We start from the raw sequence: 9481 nt of genomic DNA on the forward strand, positions 1-9481 counted from the left end.
ACTGGGTTTTCCTCTAATTGCACAGAATACTCCAGGTCACAGCCCTTATTCAGTGGGTTCCCCGTTACCCACTGGATGCGAGGAATCCACAGCACTGAACGTTCCAACCACTTCCCCATCACCCACAGCCTGTCCCAACTCACCCACGGCTGGCTCTGCCCCGGCAGCTTCCAACGGAAAATTCCCAGATTTACACCAGGGGAAGGCTCCTGTTCTCCCTCTCTCCCCCATCCCATGTAGGCTCCCTTACAAATGTAGATTTTCCCACAAATTGAGCCATGTACTTGCCTTGGAATGACAGGATTCAGATGCCAGTGAAGCACAGACTGTTGTGCAGGAGTCGGGCAGAGTGTGGAGCACACCTGCACCTTCCTAATTACCCTCCATGAATCCTGTGGTCATGGCAACTAATGTTATGCAGCTGGACAGGCATCATCGTCTCAGGTGTTCAAGGGCCACGAGGGGTCTCTTACTCCACACACACCCCCCCTCCCAGCCGGCACAGCTGCACCTGATGGTAATTCCAGCTGCTCCCAGCTGAGGACGGGCTGGTCCAGCTGGGAGGGATCTGCCCCAGTGACCCACCCCAATGACTTTTTCCAACACAAAGTAAAAAAGAAAATGACTTCCAATTTACCCCTCACCTGCTCTGCACAGAAATGCACTCAGGGCACACCCCCAGGCTCTGTCTTGGCTCTACATTTGATGTTAGTGCTCAGTCTGGAAAGGGATTGGCACTAAAATAGAAAGGTATTTGCTCTTTTTAACAAATCCCTGCACTCCTCTTGAGTTACAGAGCAGAAGTGGGAATAAAGTTTGACCTTGCAAGGAGAAATGAATTAATTCTGCTGTAATCACATCACTGCAAGGAGTGAATCAAGGCACACAAACCCAAACCACAGGCATGTTTATATCCTGTTTTTCACTGCCACACAACACAGGTGTGTAACAGTTTTCTTGTATCCCACACAGCACCAGCATCAAACTGTGTGGGGGAGAATGTGTGTGAAAGGCAGGAATGAAACCACAGGGAAATCCCTCCCTTTCCACTGCAGGGGAGAGCTGGGCGGGGAGGGGGAGATGAGATATAATTTACACCTGTTAGTAGTTTGTGATGGTGGTAGTTTGGTCTTTTAAAAAAGAAAATAACAAATAAAATTAAAGACAAACAAAAGAGAACAACCCACAAACATAAAAGACAAACACACAAACAAAAAACAAAAATCACAACAAAAAAGACACAAACAACTTTGTTTTCCATACAGCCCAAAATATTTATTGAAAGATCAGCCAGGCATGGGAAGAACTCTGTTCTAATCCCAAGAAGATTAGTTGTTATTTCCTTGTGTTGCTCCATGGAAAACTTCTGTGCCTGTGCAGCAGCATCACCTTTCTCTCAGCAAACAGCTGGGACATCCCATTTTCACACGTCAGAGGTGACCAATGTCATTAGGAGTCACTAAAAAAACAGGGAGGTCCCAGCTATGTGATATTGCCACACCTCATCCCACCCTGAACTTAAGCAAATGATGGAATGGGAAGAGCATAATATTCATTTCCATAAAGAGCAACTTTCCTCAATCAGCTCTAAAAAGATGGCACTCCAGGCAGCTGCTGGGATGCATCAAACAGGACCTGTCACTTCCACAGCAAACAACATCTTTACTACTGCAAACAGGACACCTGAACAGGCAGAACTTCCAAATTTTAAAGAAAATGTTTAATTTTCCACCTCACAATTTGAGATAATAGTCTTGAACCTCAAAAAAAATATTATCTGATTTCATCACTGAGGACGTGGATGTGGGAAAATGTGGGTCACACACAGGAGTCTGGAGGGGACCAGAGCTGGATTCCCCTTAAGGAAACGTCCCAAACTGGCAGGTGTGGAGGTTGGATCCTGGCTGGATCCTGGCAGGTGACACCCAGGGCACAGGGACAGTGGTGTCCCAGGACAGCAGAGCTGTCAGGAGGGAGAGGGATTCTCCTTCTGTGTCCCTGCCAGGTCTGGTGTCTGCTCCTCCACATCCTTCCTCTTCTCCTGCACCTCCTTCACCAGAGTTTGGAGCTGCAGGTGTAAGGCAGGATCCTTGGTTCCAGCAGATCCCTGGTGCTCCTGCTGTGCTACCTGCAGGGAAAGGCACAAAAATCACATAAAACTGGGTGTAAACAGCTTCTGAAGGGTCACTGAGGAGACCAACAGCCCTTTGTGTGTCCAAAAAATCTGACAGAAAAGTTTAATTCATGTTGCCATTATTGTGAAGGTAAAACACAGTGTCACCAGAGCAGGACATTTACAGAGACCTCGAGCTAAAAGATGGAAGAATTCAATATACAGCAACACACATATTTCCAAATGGTTTGTACAAATACACATATTATTGAAAGATTATTCAATCTTTTATCACCAGAACAAGCTCTTTTCTGTCCCACAAGACCCTTAACCTTGGCCAGCCACGTTCATGACCAAGAAAAAGTTTCCTCTGCACAGCAAAGATATTTTACTACAACCACCAGACATGTAACTGCTTTGCTGGGAATTTAACTCAGACCAACTCAGTATCAGAGGCCTGGGAGAGGAGGTTTTTTAATCCCCCAACCAAGGAACTCTGTGAATATTTAATACTCACTTTATCTGTTACTCTTCTCTGTAAAATGATCCCACTGGCTAAAAGGGCTTTTCCTGTTTCTTCAAACAATTTCTCCTCTTCAATTTTTCCTTCTTCCTTCAGTTCATTGTATTTCTCAACAAACCTGGATTGCAAGGTTGTATTTTTACTCTCCCAAATAACATTTTGTTTCACTGACAGAAGGGGAGAAAGGGACAAGTGTCAGAAACATTTCTAATTTAATTATAGTCCTACCTCTGGCAAGTAGATTTGAAGTTTAATTGTGTCAGGTCGAAAGGTCTTGGACCACTGCCATAAACTCTGTAAAACATCCTGGTCAGAAAAGAAAACAGGTTCATTTTTGAAACTAAATAAACAGTGAATAAATAACATCAGGATCTGTTAATTCAGGGTGTAATAAAAAGGATTCATAGAACTCTTCCTCCCTTTCACATGAGCCTTATGAACACCTGGAAGTGTCCAAGGCCAGGTTGGACAGGGCTTGGAGCAACCTGGTTTAGTTGAAGGTGTCCCTGCCCATGGCACGGGCGGGACTGGATGAGCTTGAACCTAAACCAGTCTGGGATTCTACAGAGATGTTTGTTCCAGCATTTTAAATTGTTTTAATAAATTATATACAATTAATCACCACCACCCATGGGTCAGAACAGCTCCTTAACTCCCTCTCAGGGGGTTTAAGCCCATCCTGGAGCTCTGGGCTGTGCAGGTGTCTGCCCTTCCTGCTGCACAGGAGCCTCCACCAGCCATGAGAAACACACGGAAGATCATAAAAAAATCCCCATTTATTGAAAAAATCAGGCAGAAAGCTGGTGGCTGGTTGAGGTTATTTACTTAAAACCTGTTTCTACCCTACAGCAGCTCCAAGGTTCCATTCCTCACACATTCCCACCATCCCACTCAAGCCCAGCATGGAACTGGGATTGTCCCTAATTAGCAGCTGGTGAGACACAGAGACTGGTGAGCTTCAAGTGAACAGATGACAGAGAATTCCAACCAAATCGCTTGCTAAGAGCAGGTAATTCAGTTCAGAATGAATTCGGTGGCTCTGACGAAAGCATTTCATAGAACCATAAAGCCATGGAATGGGTTGGGTTGGAAGAGACCTTAAAAACATCTCTTTCCACGACACCTTATCACAGAATCCCAGACTATTTTGAGTTGGAAGGGACCCACAAGGACCATCGAGTCCAACTCTCAAGTCAGTGGCCCACGGAGGGGATTGAACCCATGACCTTGGCGTTATTACCACCAAGTTTTAACCAACTGAGCCAATTCCCCTATCCCAGGCTGCTCCAGGCCCCTCCAGCCTGGCCTGGGCTCCTTCCAGGCGGGATGGCACGGCAGGGGCCGGTGCCGGGGGCCGGTGCCGGGGGCCATCCCGGCGCCCCGGGGACACTCACGCCCGCACTTCGTCCTCCCGGTAGAAGATGGGCGCGACCACGTCCTGGACGCGCCCGTAGCGCCGCCGGGCCGGCCGGTACACGGGCTCCCGCAGCGGCGGGAACGCGGCGTACACGTCGAACCACAGCGGCTTCTCGATGACCCCGATGCGCAGCAGGTTCCGCGTCCTGCGGGGCACAAGCAGCGGCGGGTGAGGGGGTGCTCAGCGGGGCCGCCCTCACGGGGAACCGCGACCACCGGCGGCCCCCGCCCCGGACGAACCCTCCCCCCGCCCCCGCACCGGCTGAACACGCTCCCGATCTTCTGCGTGCGGCTCCCGGCCATGGCGGGACCCCCGAGCCCCGCGGCCCCGCCGGGCTCCTCCGGTGCTGCCCCGCCACCGGAACCGGAACCGGAACCGAGTCGAGCGCCGAGCGGCGGCGGGAGCGGCGCCCAGGCAGCGCCAGCCGATGGCCGAGCGGCGGTGCGGCCGGATTGTGTCGCGTGTGTCCCCCCCGAGTTTAAATGAGGCCCCGGCCCTGTCGCGACACGCGGGGTCGGGCCAGGGCAGCACCAGCAGTCCCGAGGCTCGTGGGAGGGTTTGGCTGCCACCTCACTGTGTCACAGAATCCTGGAATATCCTGAGCTGGAAGGGACCCACAAAGACCGTCCAGTCCAGCCCCTGGCCCTGCACAGACACTCAACAATCCCACCCTGTCCAAACACTCCCTGAGCTCTGGCAGCCCCGGGGCTGTGCCCACTGCCCTGGGGAGCCTGGTCAGTGCCTGACCACCCTCTGGGGGAAGAAGAACCTTTTCCTGGTACTGAACCTGACCCTGCCCTGGCACAACCCCAGCCCTTTCCTGGGTTCTGTCCCGGCCCACACCGGGCGGAGATGGAGCTGCAGGCCCTGATGAGCTTTGCCCTCATCTCCAGCCAAGCACACCCGGTGCCCTCAGGCCTTCCCCTGCCCTTCACCATCTCCTGGACACATGAGGGACGAGGAGAACCAGGACACCCCAGCCTGGGACACCCCCCAGCCCAGGGCACCCCTCAGCACTGTGTGGCCTCACCAGGCCCGGGTTTGCCCCCCCGAGCTGGGAAGCCCCTTCCCCACCCCGGGACAGCAGCAGCTCCATCACCGACCCGGCCCCACTGGGCCATAACGGGGCTGGGGGCACTGGGGCACCCCTGGCAGCACCACCGACCCTCCCTGTGCCCCCAGCCCAGCCCCCTGGCACCATCAGCCCCTCCAAGATCCATCCTCTGCTCCCAAACACCATCCCAGCCTGACCTGGGGCCAAGGGGGTGCAGCAGGAGGGTTTGGGGTCACACCACTCCCAGGGGTGCCAAAAATTAATGACTGTTTCCAAAACCCCAGGATCTCCTTTAGCACCAGCCCTGGAATGAGGTGGCACCAGCTGTGCTTCCCCAACCCCTCCTGCCTGGGAGCAGGAGGGTGGGCAGCCATGGCACAGCAGTTGTCACTGTCCCCCTGCCACACACGTGCAGGGCCCGGCCACCATCTCCAGTTTCCCTTGGAGCCATTGGGGCTGCTGTAGGGGTAGGACAGCAGTGACAGGACAGGACGGCAGTGACAGGACAGGACAGGACAGCAGTGACAGGACAGGACAGGACAGCAGTGACAGGACAGGACGGCAGTGACAGGACAGGACAGCTGTCCTGTGTGAGGGACATGGCTCCAAGGAGAGCAGGAGCTGCTGTCACCCTTGCTGGCTGGTCTCATGAGCAGGGGACACCTCAGAGATGCTGTGCCTGAGCCTGCACAGTGGAGTTGTTTGTGCACAGAGGGGACGATGTCCTGCAGGGCTTGGGCTCATCTCCTCTGCCTGTGGCACTGAACATCTGCCCTGGCTGCTGTCCCCAGCTCAGCATCCCCCTGTCCCCAAGGCAGAGAGGAGCATGGGGACTGGTGGTGACATCGGGCTGCAAAGCACCACCAGCAGCAGGATGTGGGGAGGATCAGTCTCACCCCATCACCTTTTCATGGAATCACAGAATATCCTGAACTGGAAGTGTCACTCAAGGATTGAGTAGAACTCCTGGGCCTGCCCAGGACACCCCAACAATCCCATTATGAGCCTCAGAGTGTTGTCCAAACTCTTCTTGAGCTCTGGCAGGCTTGGTGATTCTTGTCAGAGAATCACCTCCGAGGTCATCATGTCCAACACCTTTTGGTGTTGGGTCTTGCCCCTATGGTGGGACCTGCACAAGTCCTGTCCAGGCGTTGCTCCATAATCTGATCCTGCCCTGAGCAGCCCCAGCCCAGCTGGCTGGGGTCAGGATGTGACAGCAGATGATGTGTGGCCACCACAACGTCTCACTCTGTGTTTTTTACCTCGATTTATAAAATCCAGAACTTCCACTCAGGCCCTGTGCAAACAGCCCTGCTCCAGTCAGCCTTCCCACCAACCTGCTTGGAGGAGAGTGTGGTCACTAGGTGCAGCCCTTAGCTTGGGAATGAGCTGATGGGAAAAAAATACATCCCTGCTTCCATCTTCCAGGCTCTGGAAGGAAGGGGGCAGTAAATTTCCACAGCAGACTGACAGCCAGCAGGTAGAAGGGCTCACACGTCTCCAGCTTTATCCTCATCTCCCCAGTTTTCAGCCCTGGGCTTTTCTGACCTGCTGGTTTTCTTAAAAGATGGGTTTGAAAGCAAAACCCTTATCCCTGTGGAGAAGAGGAATTAAAAAAGGAGTTGCTGGAACCGCTCCAGGGCTGTATCTGAGCTGCTCCAAGGACTGGGCAGCCCCTGGGCCATTCAGCATCTTGTAAAGCCCTGGCTCCCTGCAGTGCACAGCACTTGCTTGACTGCAGCAGGAAGGCAACAGCCAGAGTTTCTCCAGCATTTCAATGCTTTTGACATTTAAGGCAAGAATGCCTTGACTTTTTCCCTCTTTCACAGGGAAGGTTCCCAAGCCACACACAAGGCTGGGAAGCTCTAATCCTGCAAAGAACCAAAAGCTGCTCCTGGACAGCTGGCACAGGGTGAGCAGACTCTGGCCTATCCCTGCATGTGAGGGGGATGTTCCATGTGCCCTCTGGCCCTGCCACTGCCCCCCGGGGCTGCCCATGAAGTGCCACATCCCACAGCCTCAAAATAACCCTCCCCCTGTGCGTCACAGGCTGCCCATGGTGGGGCTGTGGAGCCATCCCCGTGACATGGCCCCTCTGCTCAGGCTGCCCTGGGGGGTGTTTCTCAAGGACAGCACAGCCTGGATGAGCCAAAACTACTACTTTTCCCTAAAATGAAGAACTTTAGACCGAGGTTTTGGGTGCTGGCTGGAAAAAAGGGGGGTTCCTGTAAGTGGGGCTTGATGCCCTTCCCTCTCATCATCAGGGACCAGCCTTATCTCTGGGTCCATGTGCTGCTTTTTGAGCCTCCAAGGAGTTTTTAATTGTGTTTTCTCCTTACTGTCTGTTTGTAGGGAACATGAAAGGAAGGGAAACCAAGCTCTTGAGAAAATCGTCAGATTCAAATTCAGCCCCATCAGGAGCCGGCAGGCACGAGCCTGGGCAGATTTTGGGCATCTGCAGCCTTGAAGGGCACAGCTGGAGCTGGGCTAGAGCTGCCTCTTCCCTCCCCACCCTCATTTTCTTTTTGCTTTCCCCTGTGAAGAAATGAGAGTAAAAAAATACACCTGAGTGTTAAGAGTACAACAGGACTTTATTATAGGAATTACTATTAAACATCTTTAAGAAAAAAATCACTTATGGAAATAAATTCTAAAACAGCCACACTCACAAACATCACAGATCAGTTTGGTTTGTTATCTTTAAATCCTTTTGTAGAGAAATGATACAAACATCACTGAGAATTGTACATTTTTATGCAAGAAATGCATTTTGGCTCCCAAGCTGGGTTTGTGGCCTTTCTACTGATTAGACCTGATTTTTTGTTTTTCAAAGGACACAAAAATAATCCCTCTCCATCCTCCGTTAAAATGATGCTTTGTGCCTCCAAGATATTTTGACATGGCTACAGAGTGACATCATTCAGAGGCTGTGCCTGGCCTGGGATGTTTAAGGGCACGTTGTTGGTGGTGTTAGCCAAGACATCCATCCCTCCCCTGGGCCCTGTGCCAGCCCTGCGTGCCCGCAGTGCAGTGCCTGCTTTGGGCACAGGGCCTCCCAACACAACACTTTTGTGGCAGGGCGAGCCAGCGAGGCCAGGGGCTCTCACCCCCCTGTCATATGTCCCAGCTCACAGCCCCCAGACCACCCTTCCCTCCTCTCCCTGTTTCCTGCAGGCCTCACAGCCCTGTGCGCTCCAGTGGGTCACGGGGAGCAGATGGTGATGGACACTTTGGGGACGTGCTCAGGCAGAAAGCAGAGGCAGCTGCTGTCCAGGGGCTCCTCTGCCAGCAAACCTTGGCAGGGTTACAGAGGTGACTGGGAACAGGTCACCTGAGCAGACCAAGAGGAGCATTGAGCAGACAGAGAGGAGGGACAGTGTCCACCTCTGGCTGCAATTAAAGCCAGTGGTGCAGCGGGAATGACCTGTGACATGGGATGTGGTGTGCTCAGCCCCAGCCTGCCAAGGAGAGCTCAACTGATCCTCAGCAGCACGACCCAGCCCATCCTCAGCCCGGGTGGGAGCACAGGGAACCCTCCAAGGCTCGGCAAAGGGAGATGTGCTCCAAGTGCCCAGGAACAAGTGCCTTGCTGCCTCAGCCCTCCCATAACCACCGCCTAGTCTGGGAGAGAAGAATTCCCTTCCTGCCAGAGCCCGAGCACCCGCCTGCCTGTCAGTGCTTCCTGTGCTCATGGAAACTTCGCCGGAGCGCAGCCCGCGGTAGCTAAGAGGCGTTGGAACAGTGACAAGCTGATCCGGTTCCAAGCTTGATTTTCTTCCAAATATGCAGAGCTGCTTTGGACTGGGAAGGAGTAACAGCAGCCTCCTATGGCCTTGAGGGCCAGCAGAGGGTAAGGAAGGAGCCCCTCCTTCTCTTCACCACTTTCAGGCTGGGAATGAAAGTCCCACCCAGGGACAAAAGGATTTTCTGTTCCCAGATTCACACTTGCACCCTGAGCCAGGAGGGGACATGGTCTTCCAGACCCCCCTTCCTACCTTGAATGGTAGAGCAGCCCACGTCTCAGCCAGGCACCACAGGGAGCAGGGGGGTTCAGAGCCTTGCCCATGGCATGGCTTGGTACAGGATGGCTCTAACCTGTCACCAGGCTGCCACAACTCCGGACGTGCTCCTCAATCCTTCCTTCAAAAGTAAAGGAGCGGACACCAAATCTGGGATTGGCTGGGTGGGCTGGGAATTCTGCTGCTTTGATTTTGGGAACCCTAAGCTCGCTGACATCCCAAAGTGTTCCCAGCCCAGTGCATCTTGCCCGCACCCTCGGCACCCAGGGATTTGTACAAGCGCTGGTGCTGCAGGAGCATTCCATTCGTGCTGATGAGACACTGCCTGGACCCTGCAGCCACAGACACCTGGAAG

At 53.3% G+C, this 9481-nt stretch overlaps 1 protein-coding gene across 1 annotated transcript; it reads right to left on the minus strand.

The window, feature by feature from the left end:
* Positions 1-1249: 1249 nt before the first annotated feature.
* MRPS23 (mitochondrial ribosomal protein S23) lies at positions 1250-4433 on the minus strand. Its single transcript, XM_071574913.1, has 5 exons — positions 4312-4433; positions 4031-4198; positions 2865-2942; positions 2631-2754; positions 1250-2128 (listed from the first exon to the last, which is right to left on the minus strand). The coding sequence occupies exons 1-5, from the start codon at positions 4353-4355 to the stop codon at positions 1967-1969; spliced, it is 576 nt and encodes a 191-aa protein (XP_071431014.1). The 5' UTR covers positions 4356-4433; the 3' UTR covers positions 1250-1966.
* Between the last annotated feature and the right edge of the window lie 5048 nt (positions 4434-9481).

This window comes from Pithys albifrons, chromosome 21 (genome assembly GCF_047495875.1).
Source record: "Pithys albifrons albifrons isolate INPA30051 chromosome 21, PitAlb_v1, whole genome shotgun sequence".
Lineage (NCBI taxonomy): Eukaryota > Metazoa > Chordata > Aves > Passeriformes > Thamnophilidae > Pithys > Pithys albifrons.